This window comes from Camelus bactrianus, chromosome 3, assembly GCF_048773025.1.
Source record: "Camelus bactrianus isolate YW-2024 breed Bactrian camel chromosome 3, ASM4877302v1, whole genome shotgun sequence".
In the NCBI taxonomy this organism is placed as follows: domain Eukaryota; kingdom Metazoa; phylum Chordata; class Mammalia; order Artiodactyla; family Camelidae; genus Camelus; species Camelus bactrianus.
The window spans coordinates 30,453,266-30,480,547 of record NC_133541.1 but is presented as its reverse complement, the minus strand read 5'-3'; the positions used below and the strand labels follow the sequence as shown (position 1 = coordinate 30,480,547).

The following is a 27,282-nucleotide window of genomic DNA, read 5'->3' as shown; positions in this document are numbered from 1 at the left end:
AGGCTAACGTGATCCCCATGCGCTGGGCCACAGTGACCCCATGTGTGCTTCTTAGGGCCAGTGTTGAAGGGGAGATGGCAAAGACTTATAAATACGTCTTCTCTTTAGGCAGTCTCAGGACCTGTGAGGGACTGAGTCTGTGGTAAAAGCTGTGAACCATTCTCACTCATGGGAACTGGAGAAGTTGGATGCTGATATGCGGTACCTGCAGCTCAGAGCCTCCTGCTCCTCTTCCCCGAATTCTCAATGGCGCCTTCTCAGGGTTTTGTGCTTGTCCTCCATTTCCTAGGTTTAACAAAGGAAGAAGCCCAACACTGCGTCCGGATAGAAACAAAGAAACGCTATCTTTTTTTTAAAAAAAAGAAAGTGGAACGCCGGTGCACCACGAACACGCTGTCAGAGAAGTATGGAGGTAACAGTCTTCTCTCTTAGCAGCTTACCCCATGTGTCCTGGCAGGCGGTAATTTAAGTACCATATTGCATGTGACTGTGCTATTGTTAACTTTTCATTCATGTCATTTATCTACCTCAGAGCCCTATGTAGCAAGGGAGGCAGCAGGGGAGGGAGCAAATAAAACACTTTCTTTATCTCCTATTCAGATTGTTTAACTTAATGATTCTCCCTATGGGCCGAATTCGGTACTGGGCATTGTGACGAAATGATTGGCATAAGCTAGGTCTTCCAGTCAAGGAGCTCGCCAAGTAAGGACACATATGAACAACCACTGAAAATACAGACTGACGAGGGCCTAGGAGAGGTACATAAGAGAGGCTCAGGCAACCACGCCAGAAACCTGAGTGTTGTCTTTGACGTCTGCCTCCCTCTTTCTAGCTTCTACATCCAATACGTCATCATTCCTCTTCCTTAGTATTTCTCCCAGTTCTCCCCAGCTCTTCACTTCTGTGGACACGCCCTCTATTCATCATTTCCAACCTGGACTACCACAGAGACCTCCCGGCCGGCCCCCTTGTCTCTGGTCTTGCCGTTTTCCGACCTAGTCTACACATTTTCTGTGAGAGGAATATTCTTCAAGGCAAATCTGATCACAAAACTCTCATGCCTTAAACATGTCATGGTTTCACACAGCCTTAAAGATAAGTTCCTGCCCCTCTGTCTCTCTGCCAAGCAAAACTTTGTGTAGTCTCCTGGATAAGTCATGCTCTCTCCAGCATCTTGCTATTAAATAACTCTTTCCTCTGTGTAAAATTCTCTTATTCCCTTATTTGCCTGACTGACTGCTACTTCTGCTCAGAACATAGGGAAGCAGAATCACAGAAACTCCCAAAATGTGAAGTGTATATTCTCAAGGAGAGACAGTCAAGGGACAAATAAAAATATAACATTTACTATAATAATAAATAGATAATTTTAAATATCAGAGCCTATAGGTGGTCTAAATGTAGATGAATATAAATAAAATGAAATTTTTGTGCAATACATTTGTATTATAGCCAAAAAAAAAAAAGAAAAGAGGGAAAAAGAGAACAGTACACAAAATAAGCAACGAACCAAGTAACATAAACTGAAGAATGTACAGATTTTATGCCAGTTTGTCATGCAACAGGATTCTGTAAATCAAGAGCTCAGAGATGAAAAGATTAAATATAAGAATTAATTGAAAAGGAAGATTTCAAACTAAGGTATGAAGACAAATGTTAAAAAAAGATCACCATTATAGATAAAAATAAATTAGACACTGCAAGTTCAAAATATAATTGTCTGAAAATTAAATTAATAAAGTTGATAACATATAGGAAAGATCTAAAGTAATTCACAATAAATACAGAGAAAAAATCAGATATTAACAGTTATTAAAGATTGTCTAATGGAAATGGAATGACAAATATAATTTAATATATGGAAATTAGTGTTCCTGAAACAGCCCAAGAAATTAAACAGAAAAACTATTTTAAAATATATATGTATATAAATAAATAAATATACATATATGTATATATGTCCTTGAAATAAAGGAAGAAATTTGTCTTATTTGTATCAGAAATATTGTTCAGAAAACAACTTCAAGACAAATTCTAGTTAATTAACTAAGCATAGAGATTTTAAAAATGAATTCAAGTATCTTGGCTGAAAGAACAAGTCCCCTACAGAACAACAAAATCTGACTGGCGTCACACTCCTCCATGACAAACTCAGGGCTACAAGATGACAGCAGAAATGTCCACAGACTTCTAAAAGAGGAAAAAATATGTCCATATGTAAAGGTAACAGGAAGTCATCTCAAAACAAGAAAATTCTGGAAATATTCTTGATTACATACTGAAAAAAAAGAAATACTCAACTGTAAAACCAATTCAACACAGAGATGACAAAATGTCAAATAAGAACTCACACTTTTCAGCATGTAGGAATAAGGTGAGTACACTGTAAAATCCGAGACCATCGCAATAGTCTCCAAACCGGTTTATAAACTATCTATCCGACCCAGCTGACGCATGGCTAATATCACCGAGTTGTGTCAACTCCCCAGCCCATGCCTTTAACTGCTGGCATATAGCAGATTCTCAACTAATGTTTATTAATCACAATGACGATTTGCCAAAAATCAAAGACACATTTATGTTGTTTACTAAAAGCAAAACACACCGAAGAACATAGATTTGTCTGACGCAGAGCTAGTTTGATTAAATCATGAGACTCCAAACTTTTCAAATCTGTAATGATATCATTAAAAATTTTTTGAGAATTTATCCCTAATGTATGTATACTTACTAACCAATGTTAGAAATATATTATTCTTAAAATAAATTATAGACAAAAATATATACAATCGTAGAATATAGAAATTTTCAAAAGATTATATGAAATGAGCAAAATTTTTCATTTGCTCATATCATAATGATAATACTTCATGAAACTTAAATATTTTGCAAACACTTAAGACACAAAACAAAAAAATATTTTGATATGTTCTGGGGCAGCTTTGGTGTCAAACTCATGTCATGACTGATGAGAAGCTTGTATAAGAAATAAAAATATCTGGAGGTTGGGGGATAGCTCAGTAGTAGAGCACGTGCTTAGCATACCTAAGGTCCTGAGTTCCATCCTCACTACCTCCATTAAAAAATTAAAATTAAAAAATAAATTAAAAAATGAAAGTATTTTTAAAAATAGAAATATCTGGTCTTCCTTACACTAGTTGTTTTGCTTATGTTTACACTATCGGTATCATCTTCAATCTGCCATTTTCTTTCTGGAAACTTTTTAAGCCATTTACTCACTTATAAGGGTTAGTTTTGTTCAAAGCAGCTAATACATAGTAAATAGACTTAACTCTAATTCTTTTTTTTTTTCGCTTGTCATATGTAGCTCTTACCAATGTCAATCTGTTTTATGAAACATATGGTATCAATCGAAATTTGGATTAACATGTCAGAGCCACTGTCATTAAGTATATGATACATTGGCAAATACTAATTTCTCTCCTATTTTATATGAAAACCTCTAAAATGTTTTTTTATACCCCTCTGTATTATCTTAAGCATCTCACTTTGAAAAGGATCATGCCTTTCTTCAGACAAAGTATTTTACCTACTGTTCTAATCCTTCTAGACTATCTAAGCAGGATTTCTAAATAGTTGGGCCATGGCCAATCCTTCCTGACACTCCAGAACAAACACCAAATTAATGCCATTACTATTACCCTCATCATTAGCCTCCTTTCCATTTGATTTTATTTCTAACTACAATTTCTCATTACTCAGTTCCTACCCATATTAAAGATACCATTAATTAATAGGAATTGTTTTGAAAATTTGTACTGAAGATCTGTGCTGTATATATTAAATGTCATTGCCTCTGAAGCAACATTGTGCCAACTCCACTTGAAGTTTACTTTTTTTTTTCCTTTGGTTACTTGTGCTTTTACTCCCATTTCTAAGCTTAAAAGTATTCTGTCAACTTTTTTTCTATAATTGTAGTCAATTATGGTATGTGGTGACCCGACTGAGTACCAGAAGCCGTGTGATTTATGTTATTGCAGGGACCCAATATACATGCCTATGTAAATCAAAAGCAGGAGGTTTGGCATCAAAGAGCAGGGGGCAGAGTCATCAGGACTTGGGCCACATCTGTATCAGAGCTCCTCACCCCCTCTCAGTAACCAGTGTTCCAGGCCAAATTACTTCTCACTTCAATATCCATGTTTATAATAATACCTATTTCTCGGAATCGTGAGAATTACAATAATGAGTGCAGAGTGCCTGGCATATACAAGTCGCTTAATAAATGGTAGCTGTTAGCATTTCTATTATCATGGGGACAGGAGACGTGTTCTCTCGTTTTTTGCTTAGCTTACTTAATGGAGCTACATGCCTCTACCATCTTCTTCTTTCTTCTGTGCAAATAGGCTTTGTTTGCGAGTTTGAATTTGCAATAAAATCAAATGAGTCATTTTCTTGAAACACCTTGCAGGTTCGTTTTTGCAAGGAGCAGAGAAATCCATATCCCTGGTTCGAGGCGGGAGGAGTGCGTATGCAGCAGCTTTGGCGTGGGAGAAAGGGAGCTCTGGTCCAGAGGAGAGGACATTTTCTGAGTGGGTAGAATCAGTGAAAGAAAACCCTGTTGTGATTGACTTTGAGGTAAGATTGAAAAGAATTGTGGGTAAGAGCTAAAGTCATTCTCCGGCAGCCCAAGTTGTACATCACACACTTCCTTTTCCATTTTCCTCTCAGATGATAAAAGAGATGTCTTTCTTTGGTGTGCATGCACAATGTACCTTTATAAAAAAAAAACATAAAATTACACATCTATTGTTTCTGCTGTTCAAACAAGCATTTTCTGGTATGGTATTTAGAATTCCTAGCACACATAAAATACCAGAAGGGGTGTTTAGAGCATAAAACTGCCCCAGCTTGCCTGGAGTGGTGCTCCATTTTCCCGTGTATACAGTACATTTGATTTCTGTATTTTTCTTGCAATTCTTTATTTGTTGAGCACTCCTAAGTCTTCATTTATAGCTCTGTGGCACAAATGGGATTTTGGATCCATTTGGCTTTCTGTTTCTATCACCAATGATCACATTTACCAGTCTTATATTTGTTATAATTACGTTAAAGGGTGATTTTCATTATGTTTGAAATACTTCGTCCATGAATCAGTCATATGCTATTTAGAACCAATCTTGCCTAACACATAAGCACACTTTAAAAAGCCCCTAAAGAAACTATTCTGTTCATTGTATTTAAATGAAGATAAAGGAATTCAATCAACATGAAAGTAGAATAATCTACATGCAGCATGAAGATACTTTGCGCTCTACAGGTTATGGCAGGAAAATGAGATCCAGCCGCCCACCTGGACACTTGTGATCGTACACTGCACTAGAGACTCATTCTTCTGGGGTTTTAAAATGTGTATAAAGTGAGCCCTGATTTTGTGTTAGCTCCATTACTTGTTACTGTAATTCTTCCTTTCATCCTACCAGCAAGTTCATTTCTCCATTTTCCCCCACTTCACATTTTCTCATCTGGTTCCACAAAAGCCAACAGTACTGTCCCCGGGAAAACAAGGAACATAGAGAGGCTCTCTTCACCCTTTCCATATTTTTCTGCTTGAGTCAAGCTTTATGAGGTTTCAGCAGGGCATTCCAGAGCTGCCTAGCTCTTGGTCCCCTATCTCAGTACTTTGCTGCTTGCATTTAGTGCTTAATAAATAAGATGATGTAAATCTGAGTAAGCGATATCTCACATGAGGCTTCTTTTATAGTAGAATTCCAGGGAAAGTAAGCTCCAGATACATTACACCTACCATACCTGCTAATTTTGCAGACAGCTGGTCTACCCACTGCAGAAGGGGAGGAAACCCCCTGCCCTCACACAGAGGGCTTTTCTCCACTGGTTCAACAGAGAGATGCACTCCATTCTACAATAATCCTTTCGAAATGTGGGATTTTCCAGACCTTGCTTCTCACTTATGAGAATTGGGCAGTGATGACAACATATGTTTGAGGGATGTGACTCTGACTGGACCTCCTCCCTCCCATCTGCCCTTAGCTTGCTCCCATCACAGACTTGGTAAGAAACATCCCCTGTGCGGTGACAAGAAGGAACAACCTCAGGAGAGCTTTCCAAGAATATGCAGCCAAGTTCGATCCTTGCCAGTGTGCTCCGTGCCCTAATAATGGCCGCCCCGTGCTCTCAGGGACCGAATGTCTGTGTGTGTGCCAGAGTGGTACCTACGGCCAGCACTGTGAGAGACGTTCCCCGGATTACAAATCTAGTAAGTGCCAGCAACTCATTGTGAGGTAGGAAGCCTTCCCCTTTCAGAAGATATTCTAGGTTGGTCAGTGAAAAAACAAAACAAAACTTCTATTAGCAACTTTCACCTTATACAAACTCACAAGAAAAAATAGGCCTGTGGAACATTAGACTCTAAGGTCAAACAGCCCTGGTGTAAGTCTCAGTTATAACCTACCAGCTTTGTGACCTTGGGAAAGTTACTTAACGTCTCTGTGCCTTGGTCTGTTCATCCCTAAAATGAGGATAATGCCACTATATACCCAAAGATAATGTGTGTGTGCGTGTGTGTGTGTGTGTGTGTATCTATAAATATGTATATTTATATATGTATATGAAGAATATACAGTATGATGCCTGTAACAAAATAAATAAAATAATAAACCATACTATAAAATGAAGTATGTGATGCTGTTGTTATAAACTTATATGTTATACGTAGAATGAAGATGGCTTGTAATAAAAGATAAATTAAGCCACAGCCAAAGTATTCATACAGGACTAAGTAATGTTCACGGCTACCTCTAATCTTCCTTAGAAAGAGGATGTGTCATGGGAGTAAGAGTTTATTCTATTACCTTTAAAAATGTAATTTGATATATATTCTATTCAGAAGTTCATATGTATACATATATGTATGCACATGCGTGTGATATGTTGCTAATTGTTGAAAATGACTCACAGTTGTTGCCATTTTACTCAGGCTGTGGGAAGAGGAAAGAGAAATCAAGTGACGTGTCAGGGCCTCTGCATGGATAATTTCTTTTTATCCCCCCATAACCCTACGATAGTACACAAAGGGTCACACAGCTAAAAAGTAAGGAAACCAAGTTAGCCTGGCTTCAGAGCCCAAATTCTCTCAGTCTCACCATGATTGGTGGGTGGGTCTTCCTGTGTTTCAGATGCTGTGGATGGGAACTGGGGCTGCTGGTCTTCCTGGAGCCGGTGTGATGCTACTTACAAGAGACGGAGAACTCGAGAATGCAACAACCCTGCCCCCCAGCAAGGAGGGAAACCCTGTGAGGGGGAGAGGCGGCAAGAGGAGCACTGCACATTTTCCATGATGCAGCACAAGTGAGGATGGGTGAGGGGGCAGAGTCATCGTCACTCCCTCCACTGAACTAGAGTTAGGACATTTATTTTTCTACTGCTAAATAAAGGAATAATTAGAATTTCACCTATTCTAACATAACGTATCAGTGAGGTATTGCATCTGCTGCTACCCCTTTCTCTCTATTGTTTTCTCTCTTTCTTTATATGTATTTTATATATAAATATATACATATACACAATGTGTTATATGTGCATGCATATATGCATATGCATACACATGTAATGTGTGTATATAGGTACGCATGTTTATTATATTATACACACATATCTATTTTTCCCTTTTAGTGGACAACCATGCATCAGCGACGACAAGGAAGTGAAAGAAGTAGACCTTCCTGAGATAGAACCAGACTCAGGGTGTCCTCAACCGGTCCCTCCAGAAAATGGATTTATCCGGGTAAGCATCCTGACCTTCACTTTAGGTTTGGATTCAAAAAATAGAGCTTAGAAAACGTGCATTTTCTTTTCTTTGGAGTTATTGTTTTCTTTGTTTAACAACTGTTGAATTAAAAAGTAGAAAAGTAATGGTGGGAGGGTATAGCTCAGTGGTAGGGTGTGTTCTTAGCATGCACGAGGTCCTGGGATCAATCCCCAGTTCCTCCATCAAAATAAATAGATACCCAATTACCTCCCCTCCCCTAAAAAAGTAATATTTAGAAAGCTCCACCACTTTCCCTTCTTGAGTTACCTGGAGGTGTCCTCACACCTGATAGCTAAACCAAAGGATGACAGGTTTTTTGGGTTCCTTGGCACTACTAACTCATATGCTGGTGCTTCATTTATATGAATAGAAAATGGAGCTTAAGCATAATACACAGTTGAATGACTTCTGTAAGAATCTGCAGCTAAGATCTGTCTATTTCTGAGTCTGAGCAAACTAACCCCCTACCTAAGGTGAGTCATCAGAGTAACAAACCAGCCTTGACTGCCATCCTAGGAGGTGTTAAGTCTATAATGTCCTATTAGGTTAGAAAACTGTAGAACTCTTGAGCAGTCAAAACAACTTTAATACCTTTAAATTTTATCTTTTTTCATTAAGCCACAATACATTTTTATGATTAAAAATAACTAAATAGTTCTGTCAGGTAGATCTGTGGCTTTAGATATAAATTTTCAGGAGATACATAATATTTACAATTGATCGCAGGAGGCTTGCTCCCTAAACATTTTTTTTTTAAATTTTTACCTCTCTTTGACTCAGTAAAGCCTTTAAATTAATCTGTTTCCAACTGTATCATATTTATGACTAAAGATCAATAACCTTCAATTCTCCAAGGCCAGCAAACAAACATCCACGGAGCAGAGTCAGGGCTCATGTATTTCCCCTGTTCATTCATCTTCTGTTCAGATACAAGGTGCCAGACCTAAAGGTGTGTAGGGGAGGAAATATTTTGGAGGCGAGTAATATCAATTAGTCTTTACTTCAGAACCAGAGCATCTCAAACTCCTGATGAAAAAGAGGCTGGTCTTGGGCAAGGTTCAGAAACTTCCATATCTAGCAAGTTCCCAGGTAATACTGATTCTGCTAGTTCAGAAGCTACACTTTGGGAACAAACTCTTTGGAACAGGGGTCAGCAAACTATGGCCCACAGGCCAATCTGGCCTGCCTTCTCTTCTCTTCTCTTTCCTTTCCTTTCCTTTCCTTTCCTTTTCTTTTCTTTTCTTTTCTTTTCTTTTCTTTTCTTTTCTTTACTTTTCTTTACTTTTCTTTTCTCTTCTTTTCTTTTCTTTTCTCAATGAAGTTTATTGGAGCACAAACACATTCCTTCGTTTACATAATGACCGTGGCTGTTTCCAGCAGCAGTGGCACAGGTGATGGACACTGTGTGGACAGCAGTTGACTATCAGGGTCTTTTCTAGAAAAAGTTTGCCAGTCCCTGCCCTAAACATTACCTTCAAAGTTGCATTTTGTCAGATCCAGATACCTAAATAATTTTTAATTTATTTTGCCAGCTGCTTGCAGAAACTTAAAATTATCGACATTCTAATTTTAAAAACCCACAAAGGGTTTAAACAGTGATTCATTATTCTAATGACTTTTTACAAAATTTGATTATATGTTTCCATTTCCATGAGTAGGTTCACTCTTTGTTTTATTTTGCTCTTTACTAAAGGCCTAATCCGCAGCTGACAATAGTTTTTATTCAAAAGTAATACAATTTTAACTTTTCCTAATGAGCACTTTCTGGAATCATTGCATGTGAAGATATTTGTTCAATGAGCAAGACATAGGCCCTACCCCCAGAGGCAAGAGACAGTGACTCTGGGTAAGGATCCTCGTTTAGTTTGTGCAGCAGGTGTGCTGACCCAAGCTTGATGGTCGACATACACTTTTAGGTTATAGCTTCGTAAGAGAAACAGAAGCAGATGCTTACAATGATCATTTATTTCAGGATGAATGTGAGAAAAAATGTGCAACCTTTGAATAAAACATCCAGGTCATTAATACTACTCATCATGCCATTTCCCCTGGAAACACAGCCATTATCCATAAGAACCAAGAGTGGAATACTGTTTTTGTGTTCAGGAAATTGATCATTTTCCAGGAGACAGGTTGAATTACGTGGCCAAGGAATAACAAGAGTTGATGATGAAGCTTTCACTTCCCTCAAAACTCCCAACTTCAATTCTCAGAGAATAATTAGTCAATTCTTTTTACTTCACTTCCACTTAGTAAAGAAAAAGAATCTTCCTATCTTTCTAAGAAGGAGAGTATTTGGCATTTTTTTCCAGCAAAGAATTATTAAGCCCCATGTAAAGAATTGCAATGAGCTCTGGAAATGGAAGTATCACTCAAGTGTCGGGGTGGAGCTGATAAATGTGATAAACACTGTAAAAATAGGGCTTTGTGCAAGGTTCTCCCCAAACTGAAAGGATGGTACACCCCATGAAGCTGGTGAAATGAAAGAGGTTTTTTGAGATGAGTCTTAAGAGAAGGGAATGAGAAGGTGTTGAGGGTAGAGGGAACAGCCAGGTAAAGACATGGAAACATGAATGAGAAAATTCTGTCAAAGAATAGCAGGTGGCTTAGTTTTGCCACAGATTAGGTCCTAGGGGAGAAAATGGCAAGAGGTGAGGATGGTGAAGTGGATTAAAGCTAACATTCCAAGCTAAGAATATAAGACCCATTTTATTTTAAAAATGTTAGTGAATCCCCTACGGCAGTAGTTATACCTTAATTACCCATTAATTAGAAAACTATATACTGACCAATAGATTATTAGGAACACTTTCAAATGATTTGTACTCGATATGCTATCATAGCAACTACATATGTTTGCTGCATATGCAGAGTACATTATTTATTCAGTTTATAGCCACACAGGATGCATATATTGTTTTCTTATTCTTGCAGTAGTAGGCCATCCCGCATATAGTGGGGAGCATGCTTTAAGTAATATATATATATATTCTAATCAATTTAAAGCAACAATACAGAAGATAGATTAGAAGAAGAACCAGTCAGCTAGTTGTCCTGGTAAGCGATGATACATGCTGTGAGCAAAGGCAGCGAGATGGCAAAGGAAAGGAGAGAACTTTGAGAGATATTTACAAGTAGAAATTGAGGGGGTAAAGAGACTGGGAAGGGGTAAATTGGGAATTCAAAATTTGCACCTCTTGGGGAGTGATGGCCATGTTAACTATATTGATTGTGGTAGTGGTTTCATTGGTGTATATACATCAATTAAAATTCATCAACCTGTATATATGAAGTATGTGTACTTTACTGTACAGGAATTATACCATTCTAAAGGTTTTTTTAAGTAGGAATTGAGGAGACTCTGACTAAGTAGACACAGAAGCGAAGGAACAGAAAGAATCCAAGAGGACCCCGAGGCGTTTAGAGATATTATTCATAACATTAGTAATTTGCTGGTTTGTTTTAATTCTAGAATGAAAAGAAACTGTACTCAGCTGGGGAAGAAGTTGAAATTTCATGCCTTACTGGATTCAAAGCTGTTGGATACCAGTACTTCAGATGCTTACCAGACCGGACCTGGAGGCTAGGAGATGTGGAATGCCAACGTGAGAACTGGGCTGACATCTGGCACGACTACACGGAAGAATGAGTGTGCCCAAAATAAACAGAGCAAAGTCATACCCTTAGATTAGTGTATTCTACTACTTTTTTTTAGTAACTCTGGTGGTTTAGTGAAGCAGTTTAGTGAAGCAGAAAAGAGGATTCATCTGCTAAAATTAGTTTTCAAATTATCTTTATATTTTAGTTCTCCTGCCCCTGCATTTTAACCTTATGCTCGCAGCAGAACCGTGCAGCATGTGATTAGTAAGAAATCTGGGAGATCTGAGAACTGCATCTAAGCACAGACATCTGCCTTGCCTGATGTGCAAAGAGATGCAAACTGATGAGTCCCAGAAAGACGATACTTACACTTTTTATGTATCCGAGACGGGATTTTATGTGAAATGTAGGTTTTACTCCTTGGAGCACATCCACAGCCTTTGCTGAGGAAAAGAGGAGTTTGTAGTCTCCACTCATATCTGGGCTTCAGAAAAGTCAAAATATGATTCAAACAAGGCTCAGATGGGGTCTCCAAAGAGTCCTCATGGAATATCATGACGAAGAGTTGAGACCATTAGAATATCCTGCCTCCACGTCACCCACAATGTGATAACTTGCTTTCGGGAAAACTCACTGGGGAGAAGATTCCTTCTGGAATGAACAAGGTCCCAACAATGTAATGAAAGTTGGGAGTGTCTGGAGCCAGTTCCTTAGCAAGTTCCTCAGTTAATGGAACTAAAGGGAGTTTCTCAGTGGAAGCCTGGGGTTCTCAACCCCCAGTTTTTCTGATCAAAAGGTGACATTAAAGCTGAACCAATGCAGGAAATTGCATTAAAATCACTTCTTGGATTTCATAATATCTGCCTGTATTCACTGAGTACTCTGCTCCACTCAGTGCATCTGAAATGCTTCTCTCTCCACAGGGACAGCGTGCCTCAAGCCAGTGGTGCAGGAAGTCCTGACGCTGTCGCCATTTCAAAGATTATATAAAATGGGTGAATCCATTGAGTTAACCTGTCCCAGAGGCTTTGTCGTTGCTGGGCCATCAAGGTACACGTGCAGCGGGGATTCCTGGACACCACCCATATCAAGTTCACTCACGTGTGAAAAAGGTGAATAGCAGCTCAGGACCCTGGGGTCTGCTAAGGTGGGGTCCCCCTGGGACTGGTGGTACAGCATCCATCGTGTGTTTGGGGGGACAATGCAAAAGGTTCCACCCACAGGGAACGCTGAATTTCACCCTGTGTTAATGATGAGATCAAGCAGCAGGTAAGTAGTTATGGATCAAGCAGTTATCTTCAAATCTTACAAAGTGAGATCACTTTTCTTTTCCAACATAACCCTCCCATATTTTGAGGGAGCACAGGCTCTCTCATGCAACAAAATCAGAACTGATGTTTAACTGAAATTTTAGGTCAAGTGGAGAGCCACTAAAAAAGTGTAGTACACACTACTTTTTAATTAATTAAACATTTTATTTTAACTTAGAACAGAGAAAAACACAAATTTTCACTGATTTTCAGACATAGCAACAAACCCTTATTTCCTAGAGGGCCTCTTAATTTGAGTCCCAAAATTTCTTCCTCAAATTAAACAAATACATAATTCATCATCTACATTGTCCCATATCAGTTTCCCTAAAACAGTAGGTTTTTTAACTTTAAGTGGGACACTTCTGTAAAAAAAAAAACACCTCTGCTTGGGTCCAGCCCCTGATTCTGATGTCACTGAGCTGGGAGGACCCAGTATTTGGTGTTTGTATAGAATCCCTCCTAGTTAATCCAGATACGGCCAGAGTTGAGAACTACTATTTTGAAGAGAGGTGAAAATGTAAAGGCAGATTTGTAGCAAATTTGACTGGAAAATGCTTCTAAATTTATGTATTTTTTTTCCTTAATCTTTTACAGTAGTCTCATCCACAAATAATTCAAACAAAATTCTTGCAAACCACTTTTAATTATCAACATTTTCAATGTAGTTTTTATAAAAATAACTTTTTTCCTCCTTTATCAGTTGATATATTTAATCAGCTTGCACAATTATAATAGTGACTGGGATACAGAGATCTGGAAACAAACCTCCCTGACTCGTGGTAAACCTATAGCAGGACTGGTCAGGGCAGAAGGGTGAAGCTGTGGAAGAAGTTCAAGGTTCAACAGGCAGCTGGCACGGAGGGGCTGAGAACCCTGGTTAGTCTGATGTGTTGGTTACTTGCAGGACAGTGAAAGGAGCTTCTACTAATTTATATCTTCCAAATTTCTCAACATGCTTGTTCAAACAATGTCTCATTTTTAATCAGAGAAGCCTTGAGGATCTGTCTGAGCTCAGCCTATTTTGTGTATGAAAAAACCAAAAGTATAGAGAAGCTAAATTAGATCAAAGGTCGGACAGCCTCGGTCAAACAAGATTTGTATAGCGTCTCTACTAATTCCTCAAGCTCTCTGCCATCTTGCCTTCTTTATCCTCTTCTGGGTTTTTATAATATGTGAAGGAAAAGGGGACATAGCCTGTTATATAACCTTGAAAGTACTGATAAATACATCTCCTGGAAATTTGTGAGAACTTCAGTTTAGTACTGTGGCTTGATTTCACTTGACTCCCAATCATATAGGTCAGTGGGATGGGTGTGTTTGGGAACCACAGGCTTTAGAAAATTAAGAGCCTCTGGGCATTTTAAGTAGCATCTTCTTTTTTATACAAATAACAGTGCACATCCACACACACGCCATGCCTGCACACATACTCATGCACTCACACGTGCCTCTGTGTTTGGAAAAGAAATTAAAATTTTAATCCAAACTGAGAGATAATGAAATGTTCCACATCTAGATAAAGGAAAGAAATATCACATCTCATATACCTTCTCTCCAACAATGCTGACAGGAAGATCAATGAAGGGAGTCCCAGAAAGGGAAAGAAAATCATCAATAATACTGAACACTCTTTCCTCTCAGTGTGGGGGCAGATGCGTGATAAAGAGACTCCCGGGTCGTTGGTTGGCCAAGGAAAGACTTTTCCTTCTTTCAATGTGAAAAAGAGTTTTGTTTCCTGAAGAAATGAGAGGCTGCACACCTCCACAGGTCTTTTTTCCCTTCCTCTGAAAAACCAGCACTTCCTGAAGATTCCTTGCCCTCAGCATCTTAAAGATGATAATGTTCTTATTTCCATGCTGCTCACAGACTGTGCAAGGCAGGCCGCCTGGGCAGCTGAGGCCAGTTCCGGCTTCCACTGGACACTTAGTGGGGGAGCACGTGATCATTGATGATTTCAAATTGGTAGTTAACAGAGCAATGCTCTGTGTGCTCTTTGGAAACAAGGTATAGCATAGGGTCCTTCCCTGTCCTATGTCTGGTTGTATTTACAAAGGGCAAAGAGGCATAGTTACACCAGAAACCCAAGAAAAATAATCCCATGTCGATGGAAATCTTAGTATCTGAGACCTTACCAGCAGCTGTAGGTCTCCATGCCCATGAAAGTGCTGAGCCAAATGTCACCAGACAGAATGAGGTTCCTAACAGAGGACAGCAGTAGGAAATGGAAATGCATGTCAGCAAAGAAGAAAAACTACCAATGTTTAAAATCTTTATTTTTGCCTCTAACATAAACCTCCCTCCTTCCCTTCCAAACCTTCTGCCTAATATATCTGCCCACTGCCCTCCTTTGACATTTATTTGCTTACAGAGGCCACTGTGGTTCTGTGGATGCCTGATTAGTCAGATCCAGTCCAAGGAAGTTTGTTTCATCCAGTCTGTTCAAGAGGTCAGCTCCAGGTTCAATTCAGCTGGTCTAAAGCTTCTCTGGATGAGCTTCAACATAAGCAAAGATAAACAAGATTTACCCTTGCATATAATACACCCAAGTGTTATTCCTTCTGCTTTAATCTCCCTTCCTCACACTCACACTATTTAATTGCTCACTTTCACTCAAGCATCATTTCCTTATAGATCCTTCCTTAAATTTCTCAGTTGGGTTTTTTTTGGATGATATGGTCTCCTAGAACTATATTTCTTCAAAATACCTTCCTTAGTCTTTAGTTATAAACCCATCACTCTGATTAATTAATTAATGTCTGTTTTCCCACTATTCTTTAGATTCATGAAAGAAGGAGACAAATGCTGTTTTCGTTCTTTCTATTTTTTTTCCACGTAACATCCTAGTGCCTAGAATATAATGCAGGGATAAATAACTACATTTGGGAGTTGCGTTTCTCCGTTGACTCCTCTTGTAAGAAACTTTGACTTTCAAGACATTACCCCCACTCTCAAAATCTGTTTACACAATCGTGGTCACTGACATCCCATATTGCTAAACGTGATGGACAATATTTTGGTCCTCATCTCCCTTGACCTCATAGCGACATTCGACAGTATTGACCTCCTTCTGCACATGCGTCTTTCCCTGGCTTCCAGGACACAACATTGTCTGGGTTAGCTTCTACCTCTTGACTCTTGCCCTCTATTTTTGGAAGGCTCCTGCATGTGGGTGGACATTAAATGTCAGAGCTCCTCCAAGCTCAGCTCTGTCCTCTCACCTCGTCATGCTCCATTCTCCCGCTAGGGAATCTCACCCATACCCATAGCTTCAGTGGTTTCCCCGTAGACTAATAACAAATTTAAATCTTTACCACAGACCTCTCCACTGAGCTTTACACCTGCATATCCAAATTCTTATGTATCTATTTTGTTTGGATGTCTTAAAGAGACCGTAAGTTCAACATACACAGAAAGGAATTCTTGAGTCATCTCTCGCCTCCCTAACAACTAACATCTCTCATCTTTTCTATTTCAGTTCAGGCATCAATGTCTATTCTCTTATGCAAACCAGAAACCTAAGAATTATGCTTGACAGCTCTCAAACCTTACCCACACTATGCAGTATCACCCATCGCACCTGCTCAGTATGTTTCAAGTTCATCCACTTCTCTCCATTTCCACCTCTCGCACTTTGGTCCAAATTACCATCCTCTTTCACCCGATTTACTACAATAACCTCATAAAGTGTCTACTCTCTTGACCACCATGCCTTTCCAAATCCATTCTCCACACAAAACCCAGACCTGATTTTGTCACACCACTTCCTGCTTAAAACCTATCGAAGACCTTCCACTGCTTATAAAAAAAGACAGAAATCCTCCAAAAGCTCTATATGAGCCTACACGGTCTGCCATCAGCCACCTCTCTGGCCACATCTTGTTCCAGGCACTTGTTTTCTTGCACTTCAACCACCCTGGCTTTCTTTCAGTTCTAAGAAGGTCATGTGTTACCTCTTGTGTGGGCACTTTCGTGCCTGATGTTTCCTTTGCTTCAAACACACTCCCTTTTCTCTTCCCATTTTACCATTCACAACCCACCTAGCTATATCAGTTTTCTTGATTACATGCTTTCTCTTTAATATGACCAATAACAGCAGCAATTCTATTTGTATTAGTTTGTTGGTTTGATCCATGTCTGTCTGCTCCACAAGACGAGAAGCTGTGTGAGCATAGGGTCTGGGTCACATTTTGCTGAATCCACTATCCCCACAACCTGTCTCAGTGCTGGGAATATCATAGTCACTCCATAAATATTTGAATAACAAATGAACAAAAATTTCACCAATTCCATTTTCTTTAGGTCTCTGAACTTAATAGCAGTTTTAGGTTGGAAAATGACAGCTCATGAGAACTAGAAAGGATCTGTCAGATGGACTATTCCATGACAACATATTTGGAAAAGCCAAAATTAATGCTCTAACTCCAGGAGATAAATGAGAACCTTTCACCACTGCCTTTTCTCCTAAATACAAACCTATCACTTGAAGTCCATGCTGTGTATTATTCTTTCTTTTGTTTCAGATTTTCTGACAAGATTAAGGGGCCATTGTCAACCAGGAGAAAAACAGAAAGGATCTGAATGCATCTGCATGTCTCCAGAAGAAGACTGCAGGTAAGAGATATGGACTGGGGAAACTGGGGAAAGCAGTCTAGTGTAACCAGCAAAATGGAGGAGCTGGGCTTCTTGAAGCATAAACATGAAACATACTGATTTTTCACATAACTGATACCCCTGTGCTCTGTTGAATTCCTCCTTCCCCACTGGGTAGCAAACTGTCTTACTTATCTCTCAACCCTTGTGCCCTAAGTTTGCATGGCTTTTGCGACTAAAACTGTATTATTCTGGTCATACAGACTTATTCCTGTTCAGTTTAAAACTTCAGACTCAATTGCCTCAAAGCCTTCCTCTTCCTCCTAAGTATAGGGCAAGGTTGTAACTCCAAAAGCTTGGAGTAGAGAAAGTGGTGTGAGCATGGACTTCACACACACACATCGTTTTGTCAGTTTATTCTTTCATGTGGGGCCAGAGAGGATGAAGAAAGATGATATATCCTCATGTGACTGCTAAGACTTTATTTTGTTAATAAGTGCCTTTTTTTTTTACATGAACAAACCCAGGAGTGCTTATTAATTTAAGGGCTACTTTCAGGGGAATTTAATCCAAAATAGTATTAGCTTAAGGTAGAATTTTGTTTCTCTTCCCCATAAAATAAATGCAGAAGTAGGCAGTCTAGGGATGGTCTGGTGATTCTCTCATTTCAGATAAGAGTGGGGCTCCTTCCTGCTCTCTGCTCTGCTGTTCTTTTTTTTTTAATCTAATATTCACACTTTACTTTTTATTGAAGTATAGCTGATACTTTATTCACTTATTTGAATTGAAGTAAAGTTCTCTGTTCTGACATTCTGAAAGTTATTTCATGGTTCAAGAATTCTCTGCTGGAGTACAGTGGGAGGGAGACCAAAAATGGCCACATCCTCTCCTCTCAAGGAGAGCTCCTGGGAGACTTATCACTGCTTCCATCCCATCGCTCCTCTCTGAGTCCCATGGCTACGCGGACCTGCAAGGGAGGCTACGAAAAGCAGTTCTTTGGCTGGATGGAAAAGCGTTTTTGAATGAAATCAGAGTGAAATTACTGAGGATGAGAATGAATGAATGTTGGGATAGGAAGCCAACAGTGTCCCGTGGTGATACTTCACTGTTAACACCGATTAGCTCTCACGTTCCTCTGATCTACAAGTGAACCAACACTTGAAGGGACAAACTTACTGACTTATTTATTTGTTTACTTACTTATTTACTTACTTACTTATGAAAACCCTGCAGGGTCTTTTTCTGTAACATTCCACTGACGTAATTCGGCCCAAAGGTGGCTCTAGATCCACCCTTCTTGATGTTGACAAGTGGTCCAACAGGTATGAGCTTCTTGCAGCTGGGGTCTCCTCACCCAGCAGATGGCCTTCTAGGGAGGACTTACAGCGTTCACATTGTCCATTCAACCCAGAGGAAACTCTTTCCTTATCTCTGCAATACCAAACCCTGAGAGTACAGGCTGCCCTCTGGAACTGTCGAAATTCCAGCTTTGCCCTACCCCTCTAACCTCTTTCTGTAGTCCTCAGTTCTCTTATATGTGGCATTGAAGGTGTTTGTGAGAGTGGCTGATCCCACAGGTTAAGTTCTCTGAACTTAGAAGGTGGCCTTTTGTTCTCAGCTACGGGCTTCAGTTGCTGGAAACAATTTTACACACTGGTGCACTGATTGTTAGCTCTAAAGTTGATATCAGAGACAACACTCAAATTTGGAGTAATCAAAGAGTTCTTGTCCTCCCAGCAAGAGAAGGACTATGGCTAACCTCTTGTTGGCAGGACCCATCCATTTACTTAGATTTAGCAAGTTACCCAGGGATTGACTTAAAAGTTCATGCTCTTAATTACCATACACACACACTTTCAAAGCTATATAATTATATATAAGACTCCACTATTGCAATTAATAAATGTTCAAAAGAGTTCAGAGGAGGTATAGACCACCATAGGCTAGGTTGATCAGGATTAGCTTCAGAATGTAGGCAGGAACTGATCTGGACACAGCTAGAGAGGAAAGACAATGCAGCACTGACTGAGCAGGGCACTGGATGGTAGCCAAGGAAGAATCATCTTATCAGGTTAGAAAATTGTCAACGCAATTGTCAGGTGATAAAGAGGGATTCAGGATAATGGGGAAAGGATTCTAGAAAGGAAAGCTGATTGAATTCAAAATACAGAAGATTTTTGTTATCAGAATTTAAGACTTCAGACTTTAATTTGAAGGCAGTAGGGAGTACCAAGCTTAAAATGAAATTCTAGAAAGATGAACCTCAGAGCATGTAAGATGAAATGTAGGACTGAAAGAAGAGAAACTGGGGGAAAACGCAGTGGGGAGATAACTGGGTGGTGAGTTAACATGTGAGTTGTCTGCATGTCGTCTCTCCTTTCCAAGTCTTCACGTATAAATGCTTGCTCTCCTCTCTTGGACAGCCATTATTCAGAAGACATCTGTGTGTTTGATACGGACTCCAACCATTACTTTACTTCACCTGCTTGTCAGTTTTTGGCCAAGAAATGTTTAAATAACCAACAACTTCATTTTCTACATATTGGTTCATGCCAAGACAGTCTACAGTTAAAATGGGGTCTTGAAAGGACAAACCTTTCATCCAGTAGCACAAAGAAAGAGTCCTGTGGCTATGACACCTGCTACGAATGGGAGAAATGTTCAGGTAAGCTCCAGCGGGGACCCATACTGAGAGATGCTCTCGCTTAACCTTCATCTCAGCTAGAATATCTTCCTTGCATTTATACACTCTCTCTTAAAAATAACTTTTCCTTCATCAAAAATAATTCCTTTTCATTGTAAAAAAAAATGAAATGATTTAAACAGAAGGGAAAAGTAGAACCCATCCACAATTAGAAATAACTAACAATTTGGATATAAATCTTTCTAATCTTTTCCTGTGCATATATAATCTGTAACACCCTTAGACCCCAGCAAGAACACCCATCCTGATCTTATGCTTCAGGCACCCTTCCCCACCCCCAGCTTTAGATGGCCTTCATCAAAATTGTCTAAATTTTCCTCTGGCAGTTGGAACCAGCTGGGGTCAGCCTAAGTTGAGTGCCCTCAGCCTAGGCTGGATTTCTTGTGGATACCAGTCACCAGAAGCATCTGCCTTAAATTTTTTGAAGTTCTCTGGCAGTGCCTGGGATAAGCCAAGGCTGGCAGTGTTACACAGGCAGGATGTCTTGAGCCCAGACAAGGTCTCTCATAGACCCAGGAACTGTTTCTCCCTCATGGAACATTCTCTCACCCTCTACTGTTTCTCTCCCTCGCCTTGCCTGGGGTCAACCAGATGCCCCAAGGAGCTCTGGGACCACCATCTACAGAGTCATCCCTGGCTCACAGATAGACCTTTATTCCCAGAGAGCAGCCTGGTGAGCCACTGGCCAGCAGGGTCTTCTTTCTCAAAATTGCTTGAGACCAGATTGCTAATATGGTGCTGACACTAATTCAGAGTGATTTTAATTGTTTCTATAAAGAAGCATCTTATTAAAAAATTTCCCTGGAACCTCACACACCTCAGGAGTAGCATTGATTATATTACAAGTTTTAAAAATATAGGATCATTTTCTACATCTTACTTTATATATTGCTGTTCTTCACTTAATACATCATGAAATGATTTCCATATCATCAGATATTATTCTGCCACATAATTTTCAATTTTCAGTTTTTTGCGGAAAAGCCTAAATGGGCATTCTATTATTTATCTAACCAATCTTCAGTTAGGCATTTAGATTTCTTTCCCAAGATTTTACTATTGTAAACAGTGCTGTAATAGACAAATTTATCACAGATAAATCTACAATCTAAGATTATTTCCTTAGGAAATATCTTAGAAAATGGAATTTCTAGACAAATATTATTTTAAAATGTAGTCTTTTTTGGTACAATGTATCAACTTGCTTTCCAAAAATGTTTTTATCCTATTACTATTCACATTTACAATGTATGATAAAGACTGTCTTCCACACCCTCACCAAAACTTGGAGCTGTTACTCCTTTATTTTTTTATTTTTTTTAACATTTTTTATTGATTTATAATCATTTTACAATGTTGTGTCAAATTCCAGTGTTCAGCACAATTTTTCAGTTATTCATGGACATATGCACACTCATTGTCACATTTTTTTCTCTGTGAGTTATCATAACATTTTGTGTATATTTCCCTGTGCTATACAGTGTAGTCTATTCTACAATTTTGAAATCCCAGTCTATCCCTTCCCACCCTGTTACTCCTTTATATCTCTGCCTATTTGATACTTAAGAAGTGGCATTGCATTTCCATCTTCTGTAAGTGCATTGCCTGTTGGCATTTCGTCTATGAATTGCTTGAAAGCAGAAACTTTGCAGCAGTACATTTGCTCTAAGATGAAATTTGAACCTGAAATAGTTCAACTAAGATTCCTATAATACATAAATATGGGTTGGAGATTAGAACTGAACAGAATTCAAATAGGCAGTGAGATTTCCCTTGTGGCACATCTTCAAAAACTTACCTTCGATCAAGGCATAAAGTAAGCGATAGAAGCTCATGGGATTGTTAACATCTAGCTTTTGCCAAAGCCTCCTTACTTTTGCAAAAACAAAGACAAAAACCTAATTATTACCCTTGATTTCTCTTTCACTTTTCAACCCAATGTTCTTCAACTCAGTCTTGGAAAAGGGAGAAGCCTTATAACCCAAATCTAGGTTCTTCTTTATCCACTTAGAGCTAGTATTAAGATCCAGGTCCCTTGACTGGTAGTGGGATTGAATTCATGACAGAAGGTCACCAAGGAGGCACAGTCAGCAGGCCATCTGATGGTGGCACCTCAGGAGGTCCACGTCTGGGGCTTCTGATCTTCATGCCATGTCTGAACAAGGCAATTTCACATAAGAGACAGCAAATGAGGGCCTGATATGTATGCTGCCCAATTCTAATCATTATTAAATCATCTTGTCTATATACACGACTATTCCTTTTTTCACTGCCTGACCAACACCTTTACCCAACTGACATCTCCCTCAGAAACTCATGGTAGAAAAGAGCTGAAAGTACTATTCAACTATGCATTTATTTAAATTGTTTTTTAAAAATACAAACTTTTTCTCTAAAAATTATAATGTAAGAACATTATGGTCAAAAATACATACAGAAAATAAAAGAGATTTGAACACCAGGGAGTATAAATGGTTCCTGTCTATACCACCACAGGTAGGTCAGGTGTTTGGGGGGTTGTTTAGTGTTAACTTCCATTTTCCTTATTTATCATGGAGAAAATTTCTTCAGGGAACTCTCCTATTGCAAAGAATTTTTTTCTTTTCTTTCCCACAAATTATTTTTTTCAAATCTAAGGGTCTTATGATTTAGTCAAAATCTATCTTTACTATTAGCCCATTACCATGCATATATCAAAATCCCACAGTCTCCAGGAGTCTAATTTTGTCCAAAAAGAAGGAACATAAAAAGTTACAATACTTAACCAATATTGCTCAAGCTAGCAGAATGTTTTGGGGTAGTCAAACTAAAACATGAACATTTCTTAGTAAGAGATTTAAGTTATTTAAATATCCTTTGGTCCTGCACACAATCAGGAAACTGATATGGCCTGCCTGTAGCAACCTTCTTTCATGGGTGAGCAAAAGTCAATGTCAAAGGCATGTCTGTTTGTGTAGCACTACAGAACAGCATCAGTGTACAAACCACAGCATTCATGAAGAGAGGAAACTAAAAATGTCTTTTATACCCAACGCACTCATGGCAAGTTGAGATATTGTTAATTTTAAGTGGAATTGAGTGTCACCTTGATTAAACTGTGCTCTTTATTACACTGTGTTCTTTGCCACCCTTTTCCTTCTCAATCTAAAATGAAATAAGAAAAAGTTTAAAATGGAACTTCAAAGTAGCATGAAGTTCACTTTCCAAAAGGTAGAACACAAAAGTCTTCCCAAGGAGCCTGTTTTTATGGCTATTAAAAGTTTTGTCTAAACTTAAAAAATATTCACCATCAACCACAAGGAGGGAAAAATTTATTCAATAAACATTCATTTAGTATCTAATATGTGGAAGTCACTGTACAAAGTAAGGTGAGGGGTCTCATGATAAAGGAACTTTGTACCCTCAAATTGTTCACAGTAGTTGGAGAAGTTACTAAATTTTCACAGTAATTACCTGAATGACTTTAATGTCTGGCCTGGAAAAATTTCATAGGTTGCCATGCCAGCCTGAGACCTGAGTCTTAGAGGATGAATTAGTGAAGGTGGTGGCAGGGGCCTTTTCATGCTGGTAGTCTGAAAATCCTCTTGCTAAGAGCATTTAAGCCATAACCAAACTAAAAGAGTAGTGACCATGCCTTTTCCATAAACCTGGGGAACTGACATCCTCCCTAGATGAGGAACAGTCCCCTGTCCTTTACCAAACCCTAGAGTTCCCAACAGCAAAGACTTTGCCCAGCTAGAATCTTCTCTAGCTGGTTGACAGAGGGCATAAAAGGGAAATTCATGCTTTTTCATGAAATGTTTACTGCTGAGGACTTATGCACTGATGCACTTGGGAGTATCTCCTAAGTATCACCATTTCCTTTCCCTGTTTTCTCCCATTAGTTGAAACACATAAGAAAAAACTGATATCTGCCCCCCAAAAATCTACAGCCTGATTCTCAGGATGACTTAAGTATTTCAGCAACACGAATTATCCCAAATCCATCAGATACATTTCTTTTTGAATACTCATACCTGCATCCCAAATTCAGAGTTGAAATCAATTGATGAAGCAGAAATAATTTAGCATCTTGTGAAGAACTGAGCGGGACAAACCAATAGATGGACCATAGTTACTGCTCTCAAAGAAAGCACATGTAACTGTCTTGGGAAAAACAAACTAACAACAAAGCATAAAAATGTCAGCTGTAGTACTGACAAATTAACACCATTAAAATATAGTTAAAGAAAACATCGGCGTGGAGGTACATGGCTATAAAATGCTTCATGGAGGAGATGAGGCTTGTAGACCCTGGACATGTGGGGCAAAGTGAGAAAGCGTGTATCAGTCTGGAAAAAAAAAGGAGAACACGGGCAAAGGACAAAACTGGAACCCCTTTGGGGTCTTGATTGGGAAACAGAGGGAGTCACTTGGGATGGAGAAAGCAGAGAAGATAATGTTGGGAAGGGATGTAGAGGCCAAACCGTGGAGGGCCTTGAACTTTGATTAAAACATGCATTTATATACATGAGTCTATAACCCTTCATTCAAAGTTGATTTAATATACTTGGCTTTGATAACTTTAGCCCTAAATGATCATGTTGAAACTCTTTCATAAACACAAGATTTATATGAATGATAAAACAATAGGGTGGTTTTGAAACCAGGCCTCATTAAAGTTTCACCCAGTTTAACTGCGTCTTAAACATCCAGATTCCCAGTCATAAGCCAGGAATATTCTAAAAAGAAAGATACAAATGTAGTACAAAGTTACGTTAAAGAGTTCAGTTCTGAGAGTCATCAATGATTTAAAACCTGTCCCTACCACTAACTGTGGGACCATGGGCAAATTGCTTAACCTCTCTGAGCTCCGTTTCCTCAACTGTAGAACGAGTATGATAACATGGAGTTCATATGTTTTCTGTGAGAACCAAGTGAAATAAAACACACAAAACCCAAGGCACGTTGTGCGGCCACAGAGCAGTAAGTGGTGACATGTGTAAGTGACCTCAGGTGATGCCAAGGAGAAAAGAACATGCGGGACAGACTGGAGACTTTGTGGAAATGGGTTGACAGAACGTAGTGACTGACTGGTTGTGGGCGTGAGTGAGAGGGAGGTGCCAGAGGTGGGCCAGCTCCCACGTCTTACTGGCTCACCAGTGCACTCTCCTCTCTGACATCCAGATAGTTGCATTTGACCATGGTTGGGCCTTTCAGGTCATTGTCTTTGTTCCAGCACTCTCATTTATCACCACCAAAGTGCTCACCATTCTGTGGACAAGTTAGGTAAAATCAAACTTGGTGAATCACACTGTCTCTCTCTCATTGCAGAAGCCACCTCCAAGTGCATCTGCCTGCTGCCCTCTCAGTGCCTCAAGGGTGGAAACCAACTCTACTGTGTCAAAATGGGATCCTCGTTGAGTGCGAGAACACTGAACATCTGTGAAGTAGGAGCTGTAAGATGTGCCAACAGGAAAGTGGAAATACTGCATCCTGGGAGGTGTTAGTCCTAATTCAGTGACTGATAAACAGATTTACTGTCCAAAAATATCACTGCCAAGGGACACTCTTGTGCAAACAGAAGACGGGCATGTCCAAGAGTTACTGACATAATTTCTTTTGTGTTAGTTTCACATAATCTTTCTCCCTGCCTCTCCTGTCTCAGCCTCACCCATCCAGTTCCAGTCTGTAATGCTGGGTAGCCTACCCCTAGGTAATAACCTGCACATCAATCTAGTAAGTTCTTCTGTTCATCTTGCACTAAAATGATAGGACTTCTAAGGACCTTTTATAAAGCCTGTGGTATTAAGCATCCTGACAAGTAGAAATAAGAACAAAAAAACATAGTTTTCTTCAATGAATCAATAAACATAGAAATCTACAACACTTGGCAATATACATTCTTTTTTTTTTTTTTTGGCAATATGCATTCTTGAAGCCCAACTTCCATGCATTTGTCCAAGAAATAATTGTGAATGTCTGTAATGTGCCCAGTACTGTTTGAGGTGCTGGGGAATCAGCTGTGAATAAAACAGACAAAATCCCTTGCCTTCATGAAACTCACATTCATGGGGAGGAAGACATACAAAACATAAAATAAGCATATAACATATGCTTATGTTTAATGGTGATAATTGTTAAGAAGAAAATAATTCAGAGAAAGTGAATCCCATCCTTAAGCCTCATCTCATGCAAGGAAATATTCCATGGTTAATAAGCATCACAGTAAGGATGATTGGACTCAAGTGAAAATTGCTTTGCTTAAAGTAATAAACTTCTTGAATTTGAAAAAGAAAAAAAGACTCTCTCTGCCTCAGCTAAAGTGCATCCTATAGCTCAGTGGTAGACTGCATGCTTAGTGTGCATGAGGTGGTGGCTTCAATCCCCAGTCTCTATTAAAAAACCTAAAAATCAAAAATAAAGTGCATTAAAAAGTTTTTAAAGTATGTAATAGGTTGAAAGTTATTAGAGAATTTCAAAGGAATAATTTTAAGGTAAGTCATATCTTTCATATTAGGCTATACCAAGTAGACACCCATTTCTTAGAGAGGTTAAGGTGTCCTAGAATGAAATGTGCCTCTGCCCATCTCTTCTATGAAGAGTTGGAAATACACAAGAACAACCTCTGTCTCTTTCCTACCCCAGGTCCTCTGACCTACAAGCCTGGCTGGTACTGGAAGTAAGGAAGAAGATGAGATATAAATTGGATATAAGATTAGAGACTTAAACTGGACTGATTTTTAAAAATAGTAACTGACTACAGAATAGCCATCATTAAAAAGTCTACAAATAAATGATAAAGAGGCTGTGGAAAAAAGGGAACCCTCATACACTGTTGGTGGGAATGTAGCTTGGTGCAGCCATTATAGAAAACAGTATGGAGGTTCCCCAATAAACTGAAAATAGACTTACCATGTGATCCAGCAAACCCACTTCTGGGCATATATCCAGAGGGAACTCTAATTTGAACAGATACATGCACTCCAGTGATCATAGCAGCACTATATACAATAGCCAAGACTTGGAAGCAACCTAAATGTTCATCAGCAGATGACTGGATAAAGAAGTTGTAGTATATTTACATAATGGAATACTACTCGGCCATAAAAAAGAATCAAATAATGCCATTTGCAGCAACATGGTTGGACCTAGAGATTATCATACTAAGTGAAGTAAGTCAGACAGAGAAAGACAAATTCTATATGACATCACTTATATGTGGAATCTAAAATATGACACAAATGAACTTATTTACAAAACAGAAACAGACTCATAGACATAGAAAACAAACTTATGGCTACCAA

General features: G+C 39.0%; 1 protein-coding gene across 2 annotated transcripts in view; it reads left to right on the top strand.

Moving 5' to 3' along the window:
* Nucleotides 1-25,864, top strand: part of C6 (complement C6) — a 67,005-nt gene extending 41,141 nt beyond the window's left edge. For both annotated transcript variants that reach the window (XM_074357549.1, XM_010957347.3), the window contains exons 9-18: nucleotides 290-412; nucleotides 4,433-4,599; nucleotides 6,013-6,238; nucleotides 7,158-7,329; nucleotides 7,654-7,765; nucleotides 11,262-11,394; nucleotides 12,313-12,501; nucleotides 17,223-17,313; nucleotides 19,716-19,957; nucleotides 25,310-25,864. In XM_074357549.1, the coding sequence (XP_074213650.1) occupies nucleotides 290-412; nucleotides 4,433-4,599; nucleotides 6,013-6,238; nucleotides 7,158-7,329; nucleotides 7,654-7,765; nucleotides 11,262-11,394; nucleotides 12,313-12,501; nucleotides 17,223-17,313; nucleotides 19,716-19,957; nucleotides 25,310-25,485 (1,631 nt within the window). In that variant the 3' untranslated portion in view covers nucleotides 25,486-25,864. The remainder of the gene's footprint in view (nucleotides 1-289; nucleotides 413-4,432; nucleotides 4,600-6,012; nucleotides 6,239-7,157; nucleotides 7,330-7,653; nucleotides 7,766-11,261; nucleotides 11,395-12,312; nucleotides 12,502-17,222; nucleotides 17,314-19,715; nucleotides 19,958-25,309) is intronic.
* Nucleotides 25,865-27,282: the final 1,418 nt, after the last annotated feature.